Raw genomic sequence first — 27,312 nt, 5'->3', positions numbered from 1 at the left:
TTCATAATTTAGCTGGGTGCAGTGGTACCCACCTATAATTTCAGTTTTTGGGGAGGCAGAGGCAGGAGGATTGCAAGTTTCAGGACAGTTTGGGCAACTTAGAGAGGACCCGCTTCAAAATAAAATAAAAAGGGCTGGGGATGTTGTTCAGTGGTAGAGTGCTTGCCTAGGATGTGGTGAGGCCTGGGGTTCATTATCCAATACTGAAAAATAAAACTTCACAATTTTGGATTACCAGAGGAAATCAGCATTAATTCATTAAGTATAAATTCTGCAAAAGACAGAACTTGGTAAAAATATTAATTCCAACTTTAGTTTATAATCATTATTCTGCAAATTCTAGTAAAGTTAATCAAGTAAGATTATTTTAAAATGTATATAAATAGGGATTGGGTATTTAGCTCAGAGGCAGAGCACTGGTTAGCATGTACAGGCCCTGAGTTTGGTCCTCAACCTAGAAAAAACAAAACAAAACAAAAACCAAAAGCAGCCCTAACAAATACACACACACACACACATACACACACACACACACATATACATAAATATATTATATCCATATATTAATCAGGGTTAACGTATGGATATTATTTATATAAACCATAATCCCATATAGATATGGATATATATTTCATATATATGCATGAAATTAGGAAGTAATAACATCATTTATGTTTGTCTTGAAAGTACAGTTATTACGATAAGAAAGAATTAATCAAATAAAAAATTTAATAAAGTATTTGGTCAAAAGTTTAAAAAACAATATTAAACAGCTTTCTTGTATGTAGATGAACAAAAACCAATTAACTATACAATAGAGGAACAAGATTAGTCATAGAAGTATCAAAAATGATGTAAAATGTGAAGGGCTAAACATAATAAGAAATGTGCAGGATGTGTCATGGTTGAGATATAGTGTTCACCAAAACTCACATGTGAGACAATGCAAGGAAGTTTGGAGGAGAAATTATTGGATTATAGCCTTAACCTAATCAGTAAATTGATTCCTACTGGTATTAACTGGGTGGTAACCCAAGGCAGATGAGGTGTGGCTAGAGGAAGTGGTTCATTGGGGGCATGCTTAGGGGTATATATTTTGTATCTGGAGAGTAGTCTCTGCTTTCTGGTCTTTGTGTGAGCTGCTTCCCTCTGCCATACTCTTCTGCCATATTCTGCCTCACCTCAAGCCCCAAGGAATGGAACCTATTGTCCATGGACTGAAACTTTTGAAATTGTGAGTCTCCAAATAAAATCTTCCCCCTCTGTAATTGTGCTGGTTGGGTCTTTTAGCCACAGCAGTGAAAAAGCTGACTAAAACGATATGTTAAAATTCAGTCAAGTCACAAGAGAAAAATGTAGTAAGTGGAAAGTCCGGCAACACTCGTGAGAGAGAAGCTCAATCTTGCAAAATTTTCAATGTTCTTAAACTCCTTTATATTGATCTATGTTTTGATGTAGGAAAATTGTGATAACTAATGATGAAGGCACTTGTCTTTTTATAAAATCATTGTATGGTTTTTAAAAATGTAGTAGCCTTACTTTCAGAAAATGTAAGCAAATTTTGAGTTAACTTAAAAAATTAAAAGCACACAAATGCATTTGAGTATATATAAACATCACTAATACCTTATGTGGTAAATGAGTCACTTTACGTAAAGAAGAAATAGACTATTACATAAATAATATTGGGATAAATGGATATTTTTTAAAAAAATACACACTTAAATTCTCTTACTCTTTTTTTGGGGGATGGGTACTAGGGATTGAACTCAGGGGCACTTGATCCCTAAGCCACATCTCCAGCCCTATTTTCTATTTTATTTAGAGACAGATCTCACTGAGTTGCTTAGTGCCTTGCTTTTGAAATTCTCTCACTCTTTTTTTCCAAATATGATAAAATTCTACCAAGGATTGATTCATAAACAAAAAACAATTTTTTTACCTTGGGTAAATTTTTACCTTGGAATTTTTACCTTGGATAAATACCCCTATTGATTTGAGGAAGCATTTCAGTACAGTTATAAATAAATCATACAAGGTAGACACAAAAACATTTGAATAACTGAAAATGAAAATCTCACTGAAAGTCATCTCACCTCCAATCATCAAAAGACATCTTGGAAATTGGATTTTCAATAATATTAATTGTTCCTGTGAGATGTTAAACAACAAAGTGGTGTTTTGTTCATTAGCTGGCGTTTTTTTTTTTTGTGTGTGTGTGTGTTGTTTTTTGTTTGTTTGTTTGTTTGTAGTTTTTGAAAGCAGTCAGATATTTATTTTCTTTCAGAATGCATTTCCCCCACATTCCCCTTCAAGGGAACACCCTCGATGACCTAGGGAACACCCACTAGGTTATATCTTTTAAAGATGCTACCATCTTAGAAAAGTACCACCTGGGAACCAAGCCTTTCATATGAAGGCACTGTGGGGACATTTAACACCAAACTGTTGCCCTTGACATGACATGTGTATTTATATTTCACATAGGGAGCCCAAGTCTTTAGAATTAGAATGAGATAAATAATGACTCTGAAATATGTTAGAATCATTCAATCATAGTATAGTTACACTAAGCAAACAGCCAGTCTCCTAACTAGTCTTCATCGCTGAAAATGAAGCTGGGACCTGAGAGTGATCATCAGCCTGGCCAGACCAGATGTTTATCTTTTACTTATTTCATAAATGTTAAAGGTTAAAAACAGAGATGAAAGAGTGCTGACAATGAGAAGATTTAGTTGCTACTGACTTCAAACTATATGACCAAATCTAGGCTTTTTACCTCTCTGGCCACAGATTCTTTACCTGCAAAATAAATGTGTGAATTGTTTACTGATTTAACTAAAATAGTTGACTCCTCTGTATCTGTGAGTTTTACCTCCATGTTTTCAACCAAATGGGGATCGTAGACCTAACTACATAGCATGTAACCCTCCATTGGCTAAATCTACAGATGCTGAACTCATGGATACGAAAGGCAGATTGTAAAAAATTGCGGGTCAGCAAATTCTTGTATCTTGGGGCATCCTGAATACTATCCCTCATGGATACAAAAGGACGACATGGAATACATCTATAGAGAGTTTACAGTCCAACAAAGTTACCAGTGAAAACATGAAATACAACTTGATATTTTGATAGAGTTGTGGCTAAGTTTCAGTACCAAGACAAAGTAATGAAATTCTACCTTTCTGAATATCAGTAGATTCATGCATACTTGGCATTGATGAAGAGTTTGACTCTGAGGAGAAAGGAAATGGGGACTATAGAAACTATGTCCAACAAGGGCATTCAGAAACCTCATCATATTAGAGGACTTGCACATTGGTGGAGGGGGACAGCTTAGTTAGTAAGTGATGGTAACATCTGAAATAGAGATAAGGTCTTACAAAGAAGACTTTCCATGAAGTGCTCTGGAGCTTAGACAACATGCTAATGCTAACTGAAGATTAGAAGTTGACACCTGAACTCTCAGACAGCAAAATGTATTAGCTATAACTTTGAGATTGCTTTTGACATTTAAAAACCTTTGTCCATAATTAAAATGTCTCATGTTGGTGTTTCCTATCATCCCGCATTCCCAGTAGCCTTTTCTAGTCATTAAAGATTGGAAGAGTATTATAAATATACAGATTCTTGGTCTACAATAAGCCAAGACCTCAACTTGGCTTTCATATTTTAATGTCTAGGAAGGGAATGAATTGGTTCCAATATCCCTCTTCAGTGAACATTATCCTTTAATTAACAAAATGCTTAGGGACATTTCTTTGCCATGGGACCTTCAGAATTTTTCTAATAGCACTTTGTAATGAAATTGATTACCCAAAATGATTTAATTATACTGGCACATCAGTAATAGGAACGCAGGAAGATATTTATTGGTATAGGATAAAGTTGCAATGAGAGGAAGTTAGACTACACACTAGCTATGAGATGTGAGCAGGTTGCTATACACACAAAATATTTTCCATTAAAAAGAAACCACAATCCAATATGTGCATTAACCATGTCAGTCTTTAAGAGATATGGAGAATATCCTGGATGACAGATACATGCCTCAGGCAATATGTTTGCAGACATGAAGCAAACATGAGCAAGTAGCATATATGCAAAACTGAGAATATCCAGTCTCAACTCGAGAACACCTTTTTACATGCCACATTCTGGAAGCTTCCCCTGAAAGTCTGGGACAGCATCAGTAATGAACACAATGTACAGGGATGTTCTCCATTATGTCCACTGAAGTTAATGCTTAGAGTCAAACACAGATGCCTTCTCTTGGTTTGTATCCTGTGCTATATTTTAGTCATATCATAGAATAGACACCAATGTCATTGATAGAACAATAGTTTTTCAACTAGGTGGTACTGTGTTCCAAGAAAGGAAAAATCACATGAGAATATGGGAAAAAGAAATGATGCAGTACATAAGGTAGACATTAATATGAAGACTGTACAGAAGTACTGAAAATATATAATGTTATGTAAATTGAAAGTTGGGTGAAATGCATGAGAAACTATATCATTACTTCAAACATATGAGTGTGTATGCAACTAAGTACACACATGCATATGTGCAGATAAATTATGATGCATACATATACACTCATATACATACATACATAGCTAGAATTTTTTCAAAACTGGGGACTATAAGAATGAAAATCACTTTTAATTAAAATTACAGAAGATTTTCCTTCATTATTTTCCTAACTCTGTATTAGTGTTGTTAAAATGTCATTTAATTTAAAATGGGAGAAAAACAAATTGTCAAGTAGCCCCTAGTTAGTGAGGTTATAACTTAAATTACTCTAATTTGTGTTCCATGTTAGTCTAAAGAGTAGAGGCAATAAATGTGTTCTATGTAATTTTTATATATGTGCTACATTGGTTTATATAAAGTAATTAATAAATACCTAAGTATTATGGCCATCATACTTAGCATTTTGGTGGTGTTAAAGCAGTTAATAATTATCACTTATGTGAATTCTATAATGGTGGTCATTTAAGAAAGGAAGAAACAAGGCTAAAGTCTTTCCCAGTTGTGTACTTTAAAATAGAGTAAGCTCCTGAAAATACGAAGACAAAAGTTTATATCTTAGAATGGTTTTTGTATTGTGCACTATTTAATTGTCTCATATTCTAATATAAGATCCTGATAAAAGATATGGAAAATATAGTCAGGAATAAGAGACAAATAAAAATTACCTATAATTTTCCACCAAGATATAACACTGCTGAAATGTGGTATATATACTCAAGGAATATTACTCAGCTTTGAAGTGAAATTATGTTATTTGCCAGTAAATGGATGGTGTTGGAGAATATCATGCTAAGAGAAATAATCCAATCCCACAAAACCAAAGGCAGAATATTTTCTTTAATATGCTGATGCTAATTAACAATTAGGTGGGGCTGGGGGCACTAGGGAAGAATAGCATTACCTTAGATTAGGTAGAGGGAAGTGATGGGAGGGGAGAGGAAGAGATATGGAGATAGGAAAGATATAGAATGAAACAGACATTACCACTGTTTGTATATATGTGATTACATGACCCATATGATTCTGCCACATGTACACTCAGAAAAATGAGACATTATATCTCATCTATGAATGACATATCAAAGCGCATAAATGCATTCTACTGTCATGTATAACTAATTAAAACAAATTTTAAAAATTTTTAAAAAGATATAACACTGCTAACATATCAATGCATTTTTATATCTGATATTATTCCATTGGATTCTGTTTATACTCTTGGTGCTAAGAAGTTGACCTTTGGTCTAATTCAGTGCTACTGCATTGAACTTTCTGTAATAGTGGATGTGGTCTGTATCTGCACTGTCAAACAGGTAGTGAGCTCCTGAACTGTATCTAGTGATGCTGAAAAACTATATTTATAATTTTATTTATTTTTAATGTATTCAAATATAATTTTAAATACCAGAAATGGCTAGTAGCTAATGTTTTGAACATGCATAAGTATAATGATGTCTTTTCTTCCATCTTTATTTTAAAAAATTGTCTTTGTACCTGTAATCCCAATGGCTCAGGAGGCTGAGGCAGAAGGCTCATGAGTTCAAAACCAGCCTTTGCAACAGCAAGGCACTAAGTAACACAGTAAGACTCTGTCTCTAAATAAAATACAAAATAGGGTTGAGGATATGGTTCCGTGGTCACGTGCCCCTGATTTCAATCCCAGATACCAAAAAAAAAAAAAAAAAATTGTCTTTGGAATTTTCAGCTTTATAATTAGGTATGACTATCATCTTACTCTTTATGCTATAGAAATATAATGCTTTTTATTCCAAGGAATCATCTATTTCACTAACCCTAGGATATTCTCAGCCCCTTTCTCATTGTTTCCATTCTCTTGTTGAGAAATCTAATTAGAGTTATGTTGGACTTTTTCTATCTGCCACATTTCACATAATCTCACTTGCATTATCTTTTATGTAGCAGTGTATCATTTCTTTTTGACATAATCATTATGGTTTTCTTTTTAATTTCAATGACCATCTTTTTCAGTCTTAGAAAGCATGAGTTTTTTCAAATTTTCTATCACATAACATGCTTTGTACAACCTTGTGACTATAGTTTTCTTACATTGCAATCTTGGTGTGAAAATACTCCCTTTTGTTGTAAATATTAACTTATATCCATAGAGGACAGCCGTTTATTTTAATGAGCATCTTTGTTCATTTAATTGAAAGTCCTCTATAAGGGTTGTAAGAGCATCCTTTCAAAGAAGATTTGTACTTTCTTTTCATAGGTTCTAATGGGGTCTGAATCCAGTTTATGTAAAATTCACTCATTTAATTTACAAATAAAAAGTATACATATTTATCATGTAACACATACTTAGAAATACGTATACGTTGTGGAATGACCTCAAGCCCATCTTTATTATATGCTTGGGTAGGGGAAGGTACAGCTCCTTGACCCCACGTAGTTAAATTTAAACCCTCAACCCGTAGACAGTTTTAAGAACAAAGTTTCAAGATTCCAGGGGAGACCTTTTCTTTTAAACTCTGAAACTCAACTGAAACTAACAAGTTTTCTCTGCATCGTTTATGCCCATGTAAAGATATTTCAATACAAATGCAGATCTTCAATGATCCTAGTTTTATATAGGGTTCAGATTAGTATAACCCTTCAGTAGGTCCTCCACTCTCAGGGACATTAGAGCTTAATCTCAGTTACACAAACCCACATCTGATCTGCCCCTTTCTTAGCAAACACAGCATGAGCCCAAGAAGTTGCTCTGCTTCATCAGCATTTTCCTATTTCACAACACATAGGAATTCCCTTCTTTCTTGTGGCACCAGAGAAGTGAGAAGCACTTATAAAGAAATTTTGCTTAATTTTTATCTGTTATAGGCACATGTTTCAGTTATTGTGGTCTTCTACCTAAATACATTAAATATCAAGTAACCTCATGGTAAAATTTTGTAATCAATGTGCTTACCAAATACATAGTAGAAGCATAATATCTTCCAACATTTTGCTATTATAAGTAAGATTAGAATTAATATATTTTCACTCAAATTTTTACTCAAGTTTCAATTATTTTTCTAGTCATAAATTTCTATAGGTATATTAATAGTTCAAACACTTATTATACATGTTGTCAAGCTGAACTCCAGTCAAGTTATAATTATTTATGTTCCAAAGAGACTCGTAGAGCAGTGTCTATTTTGCTATTCTTCATGAAATACATACCTCTATTGTTTGGTTCAAATTTTTTTATATTAATAATGACAAGTATTTTTGGCATTTGATTATTCATTTTTTCATAGTGTTCAATTCTTATGTCTTATGTCCACTTTTTATTGTCATTGCCTGTTCATTATCACTTTATAAACTATTTTACATGTTGTCTATAAACACCATCTTATTTAATTTTTGCTATTATTTTTAAATTTTAATGTCTTGACTTATGGAAAATCTTAAATTGCACATTTAAATATACCCATATTCTATGTTTTGAGTTTCAAAATAATTGAATGTTTTAAATGTCCTCATTGAATAAACAATGTTTATTAACATGGTTTCTAATTTTTGGGGAGTCACAGTAAACCCTGGTTTTAGAAAAACTTAGCAACTTATTTTCCTCCTTTTTCTTTTGAACAAATGTATAATTAATAAATCACCTTGTTTTTATTGTCTCTTTCTCCTATCCAATTGATTAAGTTATCTAATCAGAAAGTCACTATTTATCAATACAGTGCATTAAAATATATCTTAGGGCAATTAGCTATCTGTTGGTTTTCCAAATATCATGATTAGACACACCTATTTATTCAGAATTTCTGTGTTAAATATCCTCCGACCTTCTTCGATAGCAACTACATTACTTTATAAAATTTGGTGGAGAATAAAAGACTATTAATTTTTTCCATTCAGCAATATGTATATACACCACTATTTAATCAATTATATCTATTATTCTAAAAAGGTTATCTATATTATAGTACAGAGAAAGACCATATTTCTGTCTAACGTTATTCATAGGAACTTCATGTGTGTGCAAATATGCTGTTGTAATTGTCTTTCCATTATATCTCCTGATATTGATGGCATGTGAAGAGCTATTGATTTGAGTATATTTATTTATTTGAGAGGATCCAGCCACCTTAGTTAAAATTACTTCTTAATTGAAAAATCTAAATAATAATGTTGATACTATATTACTTGTTGCTTGTTTTAATGAGAATTATTCTAAAACTTCGTAAATAGACTTTTATATGATTTCTGTACCATGTTCAAATTTATTTATTTGTTGATAATATTAATCACATTCTTCATATATATTCTATTTCTTTAATTGTTGGATAATAAGAGTAAAAAGCTAAGGTCTTTCGTTTACTTATTTCCTCTCATTCACTTTCTAATTTTCTGAGAGTTTATCTTGGACATTTTCATGGTATGTATTTCACATATAAAATCTGAGGTATATATGACAGCAGAATCCATTTTAATTCATTGTCCACAATTGCAGCACAACTTTTCATTTCTCTGGTTGTACACAATGTAGCATCACACCATATTTGCAGTCATACATGTACCTAGGGTAATGATGTCCTTTTCATTCCACCATCTTTCCTGCCCTAATGACCCCTTCCCTCCTCTTTCATTACTTTACCCAATCAAAGTTCCTCCATTTTTCCTATGCCCCCCTCCCACCAAAAATGGATCCGTATCCACTTATCAAAGAGAACATTTGGCCTTTGGTTTTTTAGAATTGGCTTATTTGCTTAGCATGATATTCTCCAACTCCATCCATTTACCTCCAAATACCATAATTTTATTATCTTTTAATGCTGAGTAATATTCTATTGTGTATACATATCACAGTTTATCCACTCATCTATTGAAGGGCATCTAGGTTGCTTCCACAGCTCAGCTATTGTGAATTGAGCTGCTATAAACATTAATATGTTTATGTTACTATAGAATGCTGATTTTAAGTCCTTTGGGTATAGACCAAGGAGTGGGTAGTTGAGTCAAATGGTGGTTCCATTTAAATGCAAAGTTATTGCCTTAAATATACTTTCTTATTAACTTCTATTTCAAAGAATATTAATATGTTTATGTATTTTTATTTTGTTTTTATTTGGCAGATTGCCATTGTTTTATCTAAATGCCACTCTAAGTACTGTAATTTAAAAGTCATTTTTAACCCAGTTTATGAGTGTTTGAATTTTTAAGCAAAGATAATCACAACAACATTTATTATAGAGATACATGTTGTTTTGGTATGTGACAACTTGCATTATAATATATTTTTCTGTTCCTTTTCACACATTTTATGTCCTCTCTCTTATACAAAGTGGCTATTTGGAGAATTTTCTCTTTTAAGGGAGGGGGGAAAAGTTGGGAAGAACATGTGGTTTAGAGTTGGAAAAAAATAAATTAATTGGATTGAAACCCTCCACCAGTCTTTAGAAGTTTGACTTTGGCAAATGGTACAATTCTCCTATTCTTAGATTCATTGTCAATAAACTTAGGATGGCATCCTTGACCCAAGATCATTGGGATTATGAAATAAGATCAAAACCGTAGAATCCCGAATTAATGCTTTGGTAAATAATATAGAGTCACAGTAAATCATGACCATTATGATTAGCATTTATTTGATCCACGGGCTGCAGATTCCAATGATTTCCAGATCCACCAGTTAACCTGAACACCTCAGAGCGCCAGTAAAGGAATCAATAAAGAGGAGTGGAAAGTGACCAACTGGGCAGTACACGTCTTGACCTATGGCAATCCTAATCCAAAATATTATCACTATAATGACAAAATAAAAATGCATGGGATTTTGGGACAGAAGTCTTGTCAATTTGTGAACACTATCATATCAGGAACTTATGAAATACTCTAAACAAAATCAGACCTTTTGCAATGAGTTCTTTTCATTGTACATATTCATTTTCTCAAGTTTGAGAATATGTGTTCACAGAAATTAGTAAACTAAACAAGAAAGCAAAAAGAACACTTTTATATAATATAACCTCAGAGAAGAGACAAAATAAACCTTAATATAATAAATGACTGAGTTGATGTGTTTCAATTAAGTAGCAATCAGTTATGAGCTTCATGGGCAAGAAGGTATATTCCAGCTCTCAAAGCAGTTAAAAATTCCATTGTGCTTCTAATTACCTATTTAATTCCTTGAATACCAATGTGCAATTAACATTACAAATAATCAAGGTTAAAAATATAATTAATGCAAGTGTGATTTAGTTATAATTAAACTAATTACACAGATATGTAGCATAATAAGGGACTCGTGGACCATTATGTGGATGCAAATTTATTCTTCCTTTCAAGAGCAGTTATTTGAATTTCATTTTCCAATTATTTTACAAATGATGGAATGGAATAATAAAGGAGAGAGTCACTCTTCCAGATATGGAAAAATAAACCTGTTTTTTTATTCTTTTTAAAGTTTAGACTTTTCAGTCCATATGTATTTGTACATAAGGAAGTTAGAAAAATAAAAATAAAATGCTTCCTCAATCAATAAAAAAACTCTTACTTCTTATCTCTATGACAACAGGGAAAAATCCACAACATAACACCAAAGAGAAATTCTATTCCATACAGTGTGCTTCTCTTTTAGAATATTAAGCAGCATGCTGGCTTTATACATATAAATCTCAAATACTCACTCAACAAATAAATTATGTTTTTGCTCTAGATAATACCTAGTTCTTAAAGTTGTTTTTCATATATTGACATAGACTACAAAAGTATAACTGCATTCCCTACTCACAGACCACAGACAGCAGTCATTAGCTATGAACTAGCATTTGGAGTAAAATAGATTTGTTTTCAGATATGCAACTTTTTTCATGTAAGTTAGGAAAAGAGATATTTCTTACATGACAATTACATACCTATTGCTGGAAAAACTGGGATATCACTGAGCCTTCATTCAAATGTATAAATTATTATTATTTCTAGAATATGAACGAGGAAACAACCAGAGGAAGATGGGGAGAGGAAGGACAAGAGAGATCCTAAAGATAAAACAGATAAGAAATCACAAGATAACGTTTGTGATATTTTCTAATTCCATCAGAACAAATCCAGAATTATGTACTTTCTGAGAATGACTAGAAATCAATTGATTATCACACACACACAATAAAAAAAAAAACAGAAAATAAAAAACAATAAAAAAAAAATTTGTCCAAATATATCTTGTCTCTTTCCTCTAGGTGACCAAATAAAATACAGTTCAAGTATCTACTCATAAAATTATTCTAGCTAGTAAAGAAAAACTAGAATTAAAATATCACCAATTGGCAATTAATTCACCAAAGCATCAAACAAACAACAAGAAATATATACTATGTGTCTCTTGATGGAAGAGATCATCTGTCCTATTTAGACAAGTCAAAGGTTTGAAACTGAGCCAGAATAAATCTCTGGATCCAACTGAACTTTCAAGAAATAGAGAGGACAGAGAAACATGCTAAACTTCATCATGACTATGCACTCGGGCAACTCTCCAAGTCCAATGGCCCAGGTTCTTCAATAGTTAGATCATATGGAAATAAAGGATGGCAGGTGGGGGGATTGTGAAGTTTGAGAGGGAGAATTAGAGATCATATCAAATTCTTTTTATAAATAAGCTAATGGTGATATCTTGCAATTGATTCATTATTGGGTGACAGAACCATGGTCATTTGAATGGGAAGAGTGTGGCCCAAACTGGGACATACAGAATGGTTTCCAAGTCAATACTGTCAAAGTTCTAGTTTGTTTTTTTTTTTTTTTTCTGAATTTTAGTTGCAAGAACATTTGCCTTAATATACTGTTACATTTAAAAATATCAAAATAATGTATATCAATCTTGTTTATATTTTCAAAGAACTAATTCTCTGTTTTATTGATCTTTTGTAATGTGGCATTGTTGTTTTTTGTTTTGTTTTGTTTTGTTTTGCTTTGTTTTATGCATGGGGGTAGGGATACCAGGGATTGAACTCAGGAGCACTCAACCACTGAGCCACATCCCCATTCCTATTTTGTATTTTATTTAGAGACAGGGTCTCACTGAATTGCTTATTGCCTCACTTTTGGTGAGGTTGACTTTGAACTCACCATGCACTTGTCCTAGCCTCCCAAGTGGCCAGGACTATAGGTATGTGCCACCTCACCTGGATGACATTTTTTTTTTTTTTTACTTCTTAATTTCATTAACTTCAGCTCTGATCTTAATTACTTCTTGTCTTCTACTCTTTTGGAATTAGTTTGTTCTTGCTTTCCTAGTGCCTTGAGATATGACAGATTGTTTATTTTGGATCTGTTTCTATTTTCATTATTTTATGCAGGCTGAATGTTATAAACTTTCCTCTTAGGACTATTTTCAAAGTGTCCTAGAGATTCTGATATATGGTATTTCTGTTGTTTCTCAGAGATTTTTTTTTTCTCCACTGATTCCTTCTATGATCCATTCACTGTTCAAAAGTGCACTATTCAATATCCATCTGTTAAAATGGTTTCTGATTTTTATCTTGTTATTTATTTCTAAATTCATTCTTTTATGATCTGATAACTGCATTGTATTATGATCTGATAAGTACTAAGATTTGTCTAGGGACTTTTTTTTTTTTTTTTTGTATTTGCTAAGATTTGCTTTGTGTCCTCAAATATGGTCTGCTTTAAAGAAGGTTCCATGTGCCACTGAAAAGAAAGTCAATTCAGTCGTTGGTGGATTAAATATTCCACAGATGTTAGGTCCATTTGATTAATAATAAATGAAAATAGATCCCTATCTCTCATCTTGCACAAAAGTCAACTCAAAATCAATCAGAGACCTAGGAATTAGACCAGAAACTTTGCAACTGCAAGAAGAAAACCTGGGAGCAACACTACAACATATAGGTGCTGGCAGCAACTTCCTTGATGAAATTCTTATACCTCAAGAAATAAACCTAGAACCAGTAAAGGAATAGCATCAAATTTTAAAAGTTTCTACACAGCAAAAGAAACAATTACGAGCATGAAAAAAGAGCCTATAGAATTGGGGTCTCTTTACCATATATATGTATATAATATGTGTGTGTGTGTGTGTGTGTGTGGGTGGGTGGGTGTGGGTGGTGTGTATCTGCCAGATTATAAACTATAATGTTGGCCCATATAATTGCAATTCAGTACAACCACTTTTGGGAGCTATATGACAAGGGCTCAAGAGTAGGAATGGATCCACATAACCCAGATATTTATCAAAAACAACTAAAGTCAGGATAATATAGTGATATCTTCATTCCAGTGTTTACACCTGTGAAGTTCACAATGGCCAAGTTATGGAACCAGCCTAGGTGTCCATTGACAGATGAACAGATAAAATAAATGTGATATATATATACAGTGAATTTTTATTCAGCCATAAAACATGAAATTATGTCACTTGCTAATAATGGTTGGAAAAGGTAATATACTCTTTTTTAAAGAGAAGAGAGAGAGAGAGAGAGAGAGAGAGAGAGAGAGAATTTTTTTAATATTTATTTTTTAGTTTTTGGCGGTCACAACATCTTTGTTTGTATGTGGTGCTGAGGATCGAGCCCGGGAAGCACGCATGCCAGGCCAGCGTGCTACCACTTGAGCCACATCCCCAGCCCAAGTAATATACTCTTAATTGAAATAAGCCACATTCAGAAACTCAAGAGTCCAGTGTTTTCTCTTATATGCAAGAGCTAGAGAAAAACAAGGAATTTTAAAAAGGGAATGGGATATTGTTGGAACCTTTTACCTCCTTTGGGACCGCAGCCATTATCCGGTGTTGGCTGAGGTGACCTCATGGGCTCTTCTAGAGCATTTCCATATATAATAATAATTATTATATAATAATTATAATAATAAGAGGGTTAAAATAAATAAATAAATGTAAATAAATACATCAAAATAGGATTGCCCTTGATGAGAAGTGATGGGAAGGCATTCATGAAGTAACAGTTGTCTTCTGTTTCTTGAGGGTAATACTGATTATATAAGTTTATTCATTGTATAAAATTTATTGAGATGTTCTTTTTAATATGCAAATGATACCTCAAAAATAGTTTTTTAAAAATATTTTCAAAAATATGACAGCAAAAAATTATTGAGTATTTAAAAATATTCTAAATTTTGAGAAAAACCAAAATTAAAAGTCATATGTCATTACAGACTAATAGCAATGATATCATATATTATGGTTTTATGATCAAGATAAAGCTATACAAAGAAGAAAAAAATTGAAGAACAAATTTGAAAGATGACTTTTAATAGTTTAAAAAATAAATAGTAAAAAATTAAATTGCTAAGAAATTCATTATACCAGACTTTTCAAAGTAAAAAAGTCAGAAGAAGACTTTAAGATTATTTTGTAGAAATACAAATATGCAGATATAAAAAGAGAAAAGAAATACAAGTTTCTAATAATTAAATAAAACTTTTAATAAATAAAATTTATTGTAGAAAGGTAAGGACATAAATAATCATGAATATATCAAAAAAGAGCCATAAAATATATTCATGTGTATAAATGCTAAGATGATAAATTTAGGATATTCCTTATAGGAATGTTAATAAAATTGAAAAATAATGATTATTTTAGTTGATGAACAGTATGTAAATAATTCTCAAATCATTATATTTAGTAAATAGAAATATAACTATTAAATGAGAAAATGCATTGTCATTTAACATTGCTTTGATAATTCTAGAAGAACTGAAATTGGAAGTATTACTATAGAGATAAAGGAGACAAATATTTTATTAATTACTGACAAGGGCATTGTATTCTAGATAGAATATAAGGAATGACTTTTAAATTTATTTTTAAAAATAAATTATTGACTTTAGTAAGATATACATGTTTTATGGAAGAGAAAAACATAGCATTGTCAAAATGTTAGTTCATTCCAAATTGATCCATAAATGTAACATAAAGTCAATTAAAATTCCATTGTAGAATTACAGACACAATGTTTTAAATTTCTTCCACTACACACAAAACCTATGAGTAAAGGACTTTCATTTTCTTCACTTCTACATAACTTGTACCTAAAATAAATAACCACAATAAAAATGCACATCTTTGTGGATGCAAAACAAAACAGAAAGCTGGAAGAAGGATCTAAAACCACCAGTGGTTGAGTACTAGGTTTGAATTCCATGAAGTAATTACAGATTTGGCCCCCTCCAAGGTAATGGGGACCAAAAGTCCTTCATAATTGACATGCGTTGTGAGGGGACAAAAATCAGGTTCATTATGTGATTACCTGAATCTAGGGTTAGGGCAGAGCCCAACATCTTCCCGAAAATGGCTGAGCAAAGGTGTCATGGGTCAGTAGGAAGTTGCTCACCTTCCAGGCTGGATTGGCAGAGCAGAATCAGAACAAGCTACCAGTGAATGGGGACAGGCTCTTTTTTTGTATGTAACCAAGAGATGAAGACCTAAGCTGTCAATAGAAGGCCTGTTTCTATCCTAAAGGTCCATGGAATAAATGCCAGACTGGAGGCGGTATCCAAAAGGATAGAGAAAGGGCAAAAGCAAAACCCCATAAACTCACTAGCAATGATAGCTAGAAAAATCTCAAGCCAGGAAAAAAAAAAAAAAAAAAAAAAAAACCTAACCAGAAACAAAAAGCTTAAAGGAAAAGAAAAGAAATAAGAGATGAATTACCTCCTGATGAAGCAAAATTTATTGGGATGAATAATTAAAAGCAGATATGCAAGGATTTTATGAGGCAAATTTCAAAACATAATTAAATGATGTTCTTCAGATGGTTCAAGTATTTATACAAATCACCATCAAAGATAAGGTTGACAAATATCATAATTAAGTTGTATCTCCTCAAATTATAGCATAAACTTGATGCAATTATATCCAAAATATTGATTAGCAGTCAAATATTGTGACTTCTTATGCAGACTATTATATTCTTAAAATAGTATGCAATAAAAAAGTACCCCAAAGTCTAGCTATTGTGAATTGTGCTGCTATGAACATCGATGTGGCAGTATCCCTGGAGTACGCTCTTTTAAGGTCTTCAGGGAATAGTCCGAGAAGGGCAATAGCTGGATCAAATGGTGGTTCCATTCCCAGCTTTCCCAGGAATCTCCATACTGCTTTCCAAATTGGCCACACCAATTTGCAGTCCCACCAGCAATGTACAAGAGTACCCTTTTCCCCACATCCTCGCCAGCACTTCTTGTTGTTTGACTTCATAATGGCTGCCAATCTTACTGGAGTGAGATGGTATCTTAGGGTGGTTTTGATTTGCATTTCTCTGACTGCTAGAGATGGTGAGCATTTTTAATGTACTTGTTGATTGATTGTATGTCCTCCTCTGAGAAGTGTCTGTTCAGGTCCTTGGCCCATTTGTTGATTGGGTTATTTGTTATCTTACTGTTTAATTTTTTGAGTTCTCTGTAAACTCTGGATATTAAGGCTCTATCTGAAGTGTGAGGAGTAAAAATTTGTTCCCATGATGTAGGCTCCCTATTTACCTCTCTTATTGTTTCTCTTGCTGAGAAAAAAAACTTTTTTTATACACAATGGAGTATTACTCTGCACTAAAAAAATGACAAAATCATGGAATTTGCAGGGAAATGGATGGCATTAGAGCAGATTATGCTAAGTGAAGCTAGCCAATCCCTAAAAAACAAATGCCAAATATCTTCTTTGATATAATGAGAGAAACTAAGAACAGAGCAGGGAGGAAGAGCAGGAGGAAAAGATTAACATTAAACAGAGACATGAGGTGGGAGGGAAAGGGAGAGAAAAGGGAAATTGCATGGAAATGGAAGGAGACCCTCATTGTTATACAAAATTACATATAAGAGGTTGTGAGGGGAATGGGAAAATAAACAAGGAGAGAAATGAATTCCAGTAGATGGGGTAGAGAGAGAAGATGGGAGGGGAGGGGAGGGGGGATAGTAGAGGATAGGAAAGGTAGCAGAATACAACAGTTACTAATATGGCATTATGTAAAAATGTTTATGTGTAACCAATGTGATTCTGCAATCTGTATTTGGGGTAAAAATGGGAGTTCATAACCCACTTGAATCTAATGTATGAAATATGTCAAGAGCTTTGTAATGTTTTGAACAACCAATAAAAAAAAATTTTAAAAACAAGTATCCCAAATATTCCAAGCAATTCTAAAAATGAATTAGGAAAAGGACCAAGTAATTCAATGTACTAGAGGAGCTCAGAATACATCATCCCAAAATATGCTGAATTGGTGTATTGGTAATTTCAAAATCACCTGAAATCACCTGAGGAATTGTTATTGCAGAAAGGGCCCTGTGGCCTGTCTTTTCCTACATGCAACAAGCTATCAAGCTATAAAGATGTCTTTCCTGTTCCAGGGCATGAAAGTAGCTTGTATAATCAAAGACTGGACATTGGGATTGTAACGAGCCTGAATAAATAAACTTATGACTGCAACTGTAATCTTCCACTAGGTTTTACAATCCCAAGAGCCTCTTAGTGAATCCCTAGGATTTAACTATCCTCAGCCAGAGATCCTTTTGTCCTGTCATTCATTCACAAATTTATCATTCTTGATCTCAAATGCACAAAGGCATTTTCTTGGCTATTTCTTTAGACTTCTCACTTTTCTGAAGATCCCTATGAACACACAAAATGAATAAAACTTGTCTTCTTTTCTCTTGTTCATCTTCCTTGTATTGATATGGTTCTTGTATTCAAAGAACCCATGTAAGAACTAAGGGAGAGAAGAGCAGAGATCTATGTTCCTCCCCTACAGTAGGATGCTTCATAAAACGAAAGAACTTGAAGCCACATATTAAATATCAGATTTTGGTACACAATATAACTGCTTCCAATTGGTGGACAAGGATATGTTTTTGAGAAAACATTTTAGATACAAATTATATAGGGAAAAATCAAATTATATTTCTACTATATTAGAAATACATATTTCTACTATTCTATAAACACATGAGTATAAGAAAAAATCTTTGAAAAATAAAATATGGAGAAAAGCCTCATGACCTCAAAAAGGGAAGAATTTCTTAATATTCAAAGAGCAATAAATAACACAGAAAAGAAAACAAATGGACTACATTGAAAGAAAGAATTTATATATGAACGTTTTAAGCAAAATTAAAACACAAGATACCACTATAAAGGAATATGAAAACATGCAAAACATGTCAGGCATGGTAAGGCACACCTGTAATTCCAGCAGCTTGGGTGTCTGGGGCAGGAGGAATTTGAGTTCAAAGCCAGCCTCAGCAACTCAGTGAGGCCCTAAGCAACTTAGTGAAATCTTGTCTCAAAATAAAATACATAAAGTGTTCTGGAGATGTGCTCAGTGGTTAAGTGACCCTGAGTTCAATCCCTGGTGAGAGAGAGAGAGAGAGAGAGAGAGAGAGAGAGAGAGAGAGAGGGGGGGGGAGGGAGGGAGGGAGGGAGGGAGGAGGAAGGAAGGAAAGAAAAGAAAAGAAATCAGAGAAAACATGCAAAAGATTAGATTTCAGCAGAGCATGTAACAAATTCCTATATTTATAAGTAACAAAAAGTTACAATACACACAAAAGGTTGAAGTTCATACAGAATCAATGAAGTGCAAATAAAAGGGAGATTGCATGCCCATCAATTTGAAAAATTTAAGCTTTTAATCATAGTTATAGAAGGGGATAGTAAAATGTATAAGTGAAATGAAACAATCTTTTAAATCTTATCTGAATTGGAAGCATATATATGTCTTTCCACATAAACAACCACACTTATACACATACAAGCAGACACAGAGAAAACATATAAAATTAGTTGTATGGGTCTTTAAATTAAACTGACAGGTGATATGCAAATATAAATGATGAATTTTAGGGGAAAATTTTCATTCTCCTGACAAAACACAGGCAGACAATGAATATTTGTTGATTTAAATAAGTACCTAATTGATGGGTGATTACATTTCTGAACCTGTTTTTATTCAATTACTATATCTGAAGCCATAAAAAATTAAAAATCTAAAGCACATTTTCTCCAAATCTATGTAGAAATGATTCTCTGATCCCTAGTACACAGATAATGAAATCAAATAACTTCATGATAACTTGGTGGATAGTCATATAATGACCTTCAGAGAATGCACAGAAAACAAGCCTTTTGTTTTATAATTTCATAGAACTTGAAATGTATCATTAACTTACAGTGAGTTTGCTATAGTAGGAAAATAAAAAGATCTATGCCCGGGGCCTTGCAGCACAGTATTGAAAACAGACTAGGATATGGGGACATGCACAGGGGGTTCACATGGGTGGCTTGTGGAAAAGGAGCAACTAGAAAACAGTTGTGAAGCTAAAAGTATTAAGAGTTTAGTCTGATAGTTAACCAAGTTTCCTATTAAGACAAATTTAGAACAGGAATCAAGTAGCAAATCCAGCCTCAGAAAAGTGGGGAGCAGGGAATCTCGCTTTGTAGAAGAAAGAAAACCACAAATGTTAGTCCTGATTATAGCTCAGGAAAAAGGAGGACATGCTGCCACCACATACAGGCAGAAAGAGGAGCAAAGTCCCCAGGTCTCAGAGGAAAAGCTCCTAATTGAGCACACAGTTCAGAAGGAATTACAGAATCAGGTTAGGCAAGAAAAGAAAAGGAAAAAAAAATTGTGAATAGAATGCAGAAGTAACACTGTGTGTGACTGTGTGTGTGTGTGTGCCTGTGTGTTGCCTGAGCTCATAAAGCTAGTTTGACTGGCACAGCTTCAAGGCGTGCATGGTGCCCAGTGACCTCACATTTGAATAGAGAAGGTAAATTCAAGTCTTCCCCATTTTCCCAGATGCCACTGTTTGAGTTTTCAATGTGTGCACTTCTCCCAGTTCAAAGTTGTCAGAATTCCCTGAAGGACAGGTCTAAGGTAGCAAAAAGAGGGAAACCATCTGACACCTTGTGATCTGTCTAGTGGGGAAACTGCAAGATTTATCCATAGGAGAAGCAAGAAGAATCAACCCTTGGCTATTTTCTGCTCACCTGAGTTACATACAGACATCTCAACTGCAACATGGTGCCTCTCAGAGATGTCTGCCCTCAGCTGCTTTGTGACAATACCTCCCTACCCTTTGCTCTGGCTGGCAGGTTTCAGTTCCATTCATATTATGGGCACCCTTACCCTTTTGGAGAAGTGGTGATTTGAAGATAAATTTGGAGGAAAATTGTGCTTTCAAACTTTATTCCACAGGGCAGAAAGAATGTGGGGTTTCTCAGGGCTTGATTATTACCTGCTTAGGCAGAACAGAAAAATGATTAAATCTTAATCTTACCCCATGGGAGTCCTAACGACAGCGTGTCCTGAACTCGGAGGAACTTCACCATTCAAAATTTTGAATGTAGTGCTCTTCCCAGCTCCATTCACTCCTAAGAGTCCAAAGCACTAAGGAAAAAAATGAAGTTAAATAAAACAGATTAAGAACAATGATAATGACATTATGCATTTTCTTTGAGTCAACTTTGAAATGACATTATTGATGTGTGATATTTGTACATTTTAAAGAATCACACATTGTAAAGCACTTTATGGATTACACAATACTTTCAAGATCATCACAGCACTTGATTAGTATAAAAACTATAGCATTCACTTATAGACAAATAAATTCATATATGGAAAACTTAAGAAAATGAGAAGTAAATGCTATCCCAAATTATGCAGAGATGATAGTCTTTGAAAGTCATATCTTTGTAGAAATAATTATGCTGTTGATATTCATTTCTATATATTCTAAAATGCTTTTTTTAAAAAAAAATTCATTCTTCACTCTCCATATGTATATTGCTTGTAGCTGAATACCTTCCTTGAAGAGTACTGAAGAGGTTACAAATTCGTTCCTAGCTCAATGCAAATCCTGATACTTAGAAGATGACCCTTAGTTTTATGCTCTTAACACTCAATCAACTTTTTTCTTGGTCCAATCCTATCATATATTCCATGTTAAAATTGGCCTCCTGGTTCTTTTTTCTAGATGTAATCTTGTGCCTCCAGGTATACTCTGCCTGAGAATTCAACATGGCACCTGAGAATCTGATTCTTCTCCTTCCCAGACGGTTTTTGAATGAATAGGTGATTCTATTTCATATACTGGCTTCCTGGCTTTTGGGATCTTAGAAAGTGACTGCTTCTGGATTTCTGTCAGCATGCCACACCCAGCTATCACAGAACTCTACTTCAGGCCTCTGAATGTCACGGTCTGAGTTGCCAACTGCTTTAATTACCATATTTCTCCCAATTACCCATATCTGAAATATGGTTTTATCTCAGTCCAGGCCTGTCCCATGTCATTGATGTCAGTCAGGCCATAGCTGGGTGCTCCAAGGCACACCACCACCAGGCCAACCAGATGGTATCTCTGTTTAAAGGCTTACCCATAAAGCTACTTTTGAAATAAAGCTCTCGCCATGCTACTGTCCTTCTCCTCTCCTTGCACATTCTTTAAGATAAAACACTATAGACAGTTCCACTCATATATCTTCTAATCCTATCCTGCCTTGGGACAAAGCTTATGCTGTTGTGTAACACTGTGTGTGTTTATGATCTTTGGTTTTCTACCCAGTTAGTTATTCCTAAAGGCACAGGGGCATATCTCAGTCATTTCTATTTTCTGAAGGCTTTTACAAAGTACTTCCCAATTGGATGATTAAACCATAATGCTCATAAAAGTTTAGCATATAAAACTTATAATAATTTGCAACTTGAATGTCTCCAAAAGCCTACATGTTGAAGGTTTGGTCTCTAGTCCTTGGTGCTATTGGGAAGAGTGCAGTCTGTTAGGGGGTAGGGCCTAGTGTATAGTGTCAGGTCATTGAGGGTGTGCCCTTGAAGGGGATGTTTGGACCCTGTTCCCTTCTATTCCTCTCTCTTTTGCACTTGGCCATGAGTTAAATGATCTTTCTTCTCTCTGAGCTCCTGCCATGATGTAATTAAGCCAACTCGGGCCCAAAGTTAGGGGTCAATGAGTCATAGACTGAAACCTACAGAACTGTGAGCCCAAATAAACATCTCCTCTCTTATAAGTTAATTATCTACCCTGTTTTATTGCAGTAACAAAAAGTTGACTAACACAAAAGTCAAATTTATATGGCATCTCATATCAGATACATAAATCATCATTTTTATGAAGATTTTCAAGTTTTTCACTTACTCTTTAGCTTAAACCTACCATAGAGAGGTAGCAGCAAATTAATGTTGATTTTAATTAATTTCAAAACAAGGGTGAAAAATGTTCAAATAAAATAGATAAGACTACAGAGCCAGTCTTAAAGAAGTAGAAAGAATAGCTATAAGTAAACACATCCTTACCATTTTTCCTTTTCTACCAGAAATCATAGTCTTTGGTTTAAGGATACTCCCAGAATGCTTTAGGCTGTTCTCTTTGCCTTTTTCCCCCTCAGAATACTCATATCTGAAATGTCTATTCTCCTCTCACAGGCAGGGAATGGGTGCCAATCAGATAACAATATAGCCTACTTTGAAATTCTCAGGAGCTTGGAACAATATGCATGCAAGGTGCTCTTTTATTTTTAACAGTTAATTAAAGGTAATCATTTCCAGAATTGATTTCCCTTTATGCATTAAGTACAAATCAGGTACAATTTATATGGCTTCTGTCAGTTCTGATTAAAGATTTCTCCTAGAATTAATGCCATAGCCATGAAAAAAATTCCCAGCTATCGCAAAGGTGTATGAAAAATATTCTTTGGTTTTCCAGAGTAGCATTTTGTTAGTTGGGCTTAACTGTACACTTAAAAAGTACTGAAGTCAAAATGAGAGTAAAAAGCAGTTTCCTTTATTAACTATAATATACTTTCACTTAATAAAATGATATCCCAGAGCTGGGGGTGGAGCTCAGTGGTACAGGGCTTGCCTAACATGTATGAGGCACTGGGTTCGATTCTCAGTGCCACATAATGATAAATAAATTAAAGGTACTGTGTCTATCTACAACTAATTTTTTTTAAAAAAAGACATACCATAGTCCAAACCATACTTAAAACTACTAAGTAACATAAAATTTAAAAAATTATGAAATAAAACTAATGTTATCAATCAACAGTGATTTCACTATGGAAAGAACCAATGGATCCTCTTTTTGGTTTTCCTCCTAAGATAGTGAAAATTCCTAAAATTTAAAGGTTGAATATAGCCATGATTTCAGCTATTCTGAGAACATCACAAACAGGTCAGCAATTAGAATTATACAGGTTCACAATGGAAAAGGATAAAAAGAGAAGCTTTGCTACCTCTCCTCTTGATATGCCTAAACTAATATCTTGCACAGCCACAGTCTTCTTTAAAAAGCTTCCATAACTTTTACTGAGGCTGTTTAACACAAGGATGTCTCCACTGGTCCTTCCTTCAAGCACCCTCATTTGCTCCTTTTCAACATCTATATCCTTGGAAGACTTGACTGTGCCTTGGAGAGAAGAATGACCCCTGGAAAGATAAAGTCAGAGTCAATTCACACTTAGGAAATTATATTGGGATGTTCTATAAGAGAGATTATGAAAACAAGAGAAAACACCTTCAGATATCTATATCACCTTCAACCAAAACACCTTAATCTTGACATCCTGCTTACTGATTCCCAGTAAGAGTTAATTTTCATTCCCTAATTTGAAGGAAATATACATGCTACTAAAAGATACTGAAATAGATTGATACTCAACTAGAAATAGTTTTTTTATGAATAATAAAGTAAATCCAGACCTTAATAAATGCAAAAAATGCTATCAAACTATATCAACTTTTATAGGAAATAGCTCATTTAATAAAATAAATTATTAAAACATCCAAATACTATAAGTTTATAGTTTAAGTTGGATTGCATATAAGGATTGTATTGCTAGCACATCATACAACATCTTGCAAAAAGTATTCAATAAGTATTTTCCAGATGAATACAAATTTAATTATCAATTCTAACCATTTCTCTCTAAATCTAAGCTGCTCTCTTTTCTTTATGGTTTTCAATCTGATGCATTTTAATTTTCAAGTAAATTTCAATTTCCCCTGTAAACTGTAATATGCCTATATTTTAATGATTAAATAGGTACAGACCACTGAGTAAATATTATACTAACACTAATTTCTTGCTTTTCACAGTGCAATATTTTTATGGAATATGTTATCATGTTGTTATGGAGGAAAATGGGTGAAAGGTAATAGGAGCTTAATTTTGCAACCTTGCAATTCTCAAACTATTTTAAAATAAGAAGCTATTAAAACTCAATGAAAATATCCACTGCCAGTCCTCAGTCATCTTAACTCTTTTTTCTGTATTTTTTTCCCAGACCTGAAATCACCTTTTGGCAAAAAATATATTTCACACTTATCTTTGATGATTGATAGCTAGACATTCAGGAGTGTATATTATATCATTTATATAACATTCCAAAGCATGAAAAATGAATCGATGCATATAAAAATAAGAAAATCAGTTACCCGGAAGGCAATTATTGATGGGGAAGGAGCATCAAAGGTGTTAAATATATTCAATTAATCTGAGAGGGGGTTACATGGGTGTGCACAATTTCTAAAAATCCACAAAATTATACTTTCCTGCTTGAATGTCATTTCCCTGTCCCAGGTGAAGGTCTGCTTCTTGATCTTTCACGTGGGCTTTGCCCTTCAAAGGCCTTTTCCTACTCTAATGGATCAGGCCATCATTATGCCATCCCGTCTCCAGATGATCTCCACACAACCTGTGGTACTTTACAGATACCTCCCGGGTCTCAACCCAGAGTTACTTATCTCAGGGTACCAGGAAGGGACACAGATGTGCACAACTGTTTAATCTTCACAACTAATTCTGGTGGCTGGAGAACAAGTGACGAAGATTACTTCTTGTTGGGCCCCCTTCCCACCATCCACAATCCTAATTCATTCAGCTGCACTCAGCAATGTGACCCTCAGACATCTTCCAGCTGAAAATCACAATAAATGGTATCTTTATCAAAGAAGAAAGATCCAGATGGACACTAGATAGAGCAGAAATTTGCAGATGCTCCAGCATACCTAGTATCTGGGCCACAGGGCTATTCTGACTCCACCAGCACAAAGGACACAGAGAGCACGCCCCATCTCCAGAAAACAAACAAACAAAAAAAAGCAGGAAAGAAATCCCCAAACTCACCCAACCTGGATGATGTTGGGCTACAGCTGGATGCTAACCGAGACCTGAATTCTTAGCAGACAACCAGGGGTTGCAGAATGGAGCCAGGGTGTGTTAGAGAATGACAGCAGTGAGGCGTGCTCCACACTCAACATCTAGCACCAAGGTGCTAGTGACAGATGCACTGCTCAGAATGGGGAAAGCCAAGTCTATTCTGTTCCTATTCAGAGCGCATGGTCTTATTCTCTTCCAAGATTCAACTATGGCATGTATAATTTTCCTATATGCTTGTAATTAAACAGAGATAATTGACATATAAATACTACAGAGGTGCCCTGTAGATTTAAAAAAAAAAAAAAAAAGGATGCTATAGAAATGCTGAGATGGGTCAAGATATTTTGGAAGCTGAACAGAGACAGGAAGAGGTGTTGGATGTGAAGTCAGACAGATACGAGTAATATGAGGCAAACATCTCTGTGGTGATGGCGAAGGATCACAGATAGCTTTACCAGGCATGAGCACCAGAGTTAGAGGTGCTTGTTAAGAACCCTGGACTGTACCTTTTAAATAATAATTAGTGACCCCATTGGATCTGGATTTAAATGACAAAAATGACAGCATCTCACAGTCATTGAACTATTTTTGACAGATAACTATAAAGGAGAATCAAGCAACTGGTATCTAAATTAGATTAAATTTCTTTGCTCTGTGACCTTTATGCAGACATAAAACAACAAAATTGACTATCTACTATGAATATTAAAGACAAAATTCTTTTTTAAAAATTTTGACACAGGGTCTCACTACATTGCTTAAGGTCTCACTTAATTGCTGAGGCTAGATTTGAACTTGCCTCAGCCTCCCGAATTGCTAGGATTACAAGTGTGTGTCACTGGGCCCAATTAAAGACAAAATTCTAAAATAAGGTTCAACTAATACTTACACTTTACAAAATAAATATAATCCAGAGGTTGTGTGTGTGTGTGTGTGTGTGTGTGTGTGTGTGTGTGTAACCCAGAGCCCCATACCATGTGAAGCAAGTGGTCTACCACTGGCCGTATCCCCAACCCAGAATGTCTTTTCTTTAAAAAAAAAAAATCTTTTGATAATATAGGAGGATGAAGCAGCTGAAATTCTGCCAAAGGGGGGGTCTACATTACAGGTTTTAAAACAGACTGTACTGTTAAAGGATATCACAGCACAAACTGTATTTGTACAGCACTCAGATTTCTACTTCAGATTGAATCCGTTTTTAAAAATCTGCAGATTCCAGAGTGCTTATGGCCAAATTCAAAAGAGCTTTGGAACTTGTATTCAAAATGGTTCTCTATGTTAGCAGCTTACATGGGATATGTGAGAAAATGCATCATGAAATGACTGGAAAGGAAAACATACGTATATGAAAATCACCATAAAATATTAATAATGTTAGTTAGCCTTTATAATTTTAATAGGTTCTCCAGTAACAGGGTCTTAACAATTTCTCCAAAATGAATCTCTCCCTTAGGCAGAAGTCAGAGGGAAATAGCACTGGGAAAGAGCAGGTCAATGGATTCAGGTCATGCAGGAGGAGATGCATCATTGAGGACCTGCACAAGAAAGTACATTTCTTCCCTATGTATTTCAAATATATTATCTGACAATAATCTAGACTTCTTTGCAAAGTGGGTG

The 27,312-nt window shown here is 34.1% G+C and overlaps 1 protein-coding gene across 1 annotated transcript in view; it reads right to left on the bottom strand.

The window, feature by feature from the left end:
• Positions 1–27,312, bottom strand: part of Abca13 (ATP binding cassette subfamily A member 13) — a 427,810-nt gene that overhangs the window by 82,618 nt on the left and 317,880 nt on the right. Inside the window, exons 54-55 of the mRNA XM_076864534.2 lie at positions 23,771–23,963; positions 20,797–20,906 (exon numbers count right to left, since the gene is read on the bottom strand). Of these exons, the coding sequence (XP_076720649.2) occupies positions 20,797–20,906; positions 23,771–23,963 (303 nt within the window). The remainder of the gene's footprint in view (positions 1–20,796; positions 20,907–23,770; positions 23,964–27,312) is intronic.

Source organism: Callospermophilus lateralis, chromosome 1 (assembly GCF_048772815.1).
Source record: "Callospermophilus lateralis isolate mCalLat2 chromosome 1, mCalLat2.hap1, whole genome shotgun sequence".
Classification (NCBI taxonomy): domain Eukaryota; kingdom Metazoa; phylum Chordata; class Mammalia; order Rodentia; family Sciuridae; genus Callospermophilus; species Callospermophilus lateralis.
The sequence above is the reverse complement of the archived record's forward strand: the minus strand, read 5'-3'. Positions and strand labels throughout refer to the sequence as shown.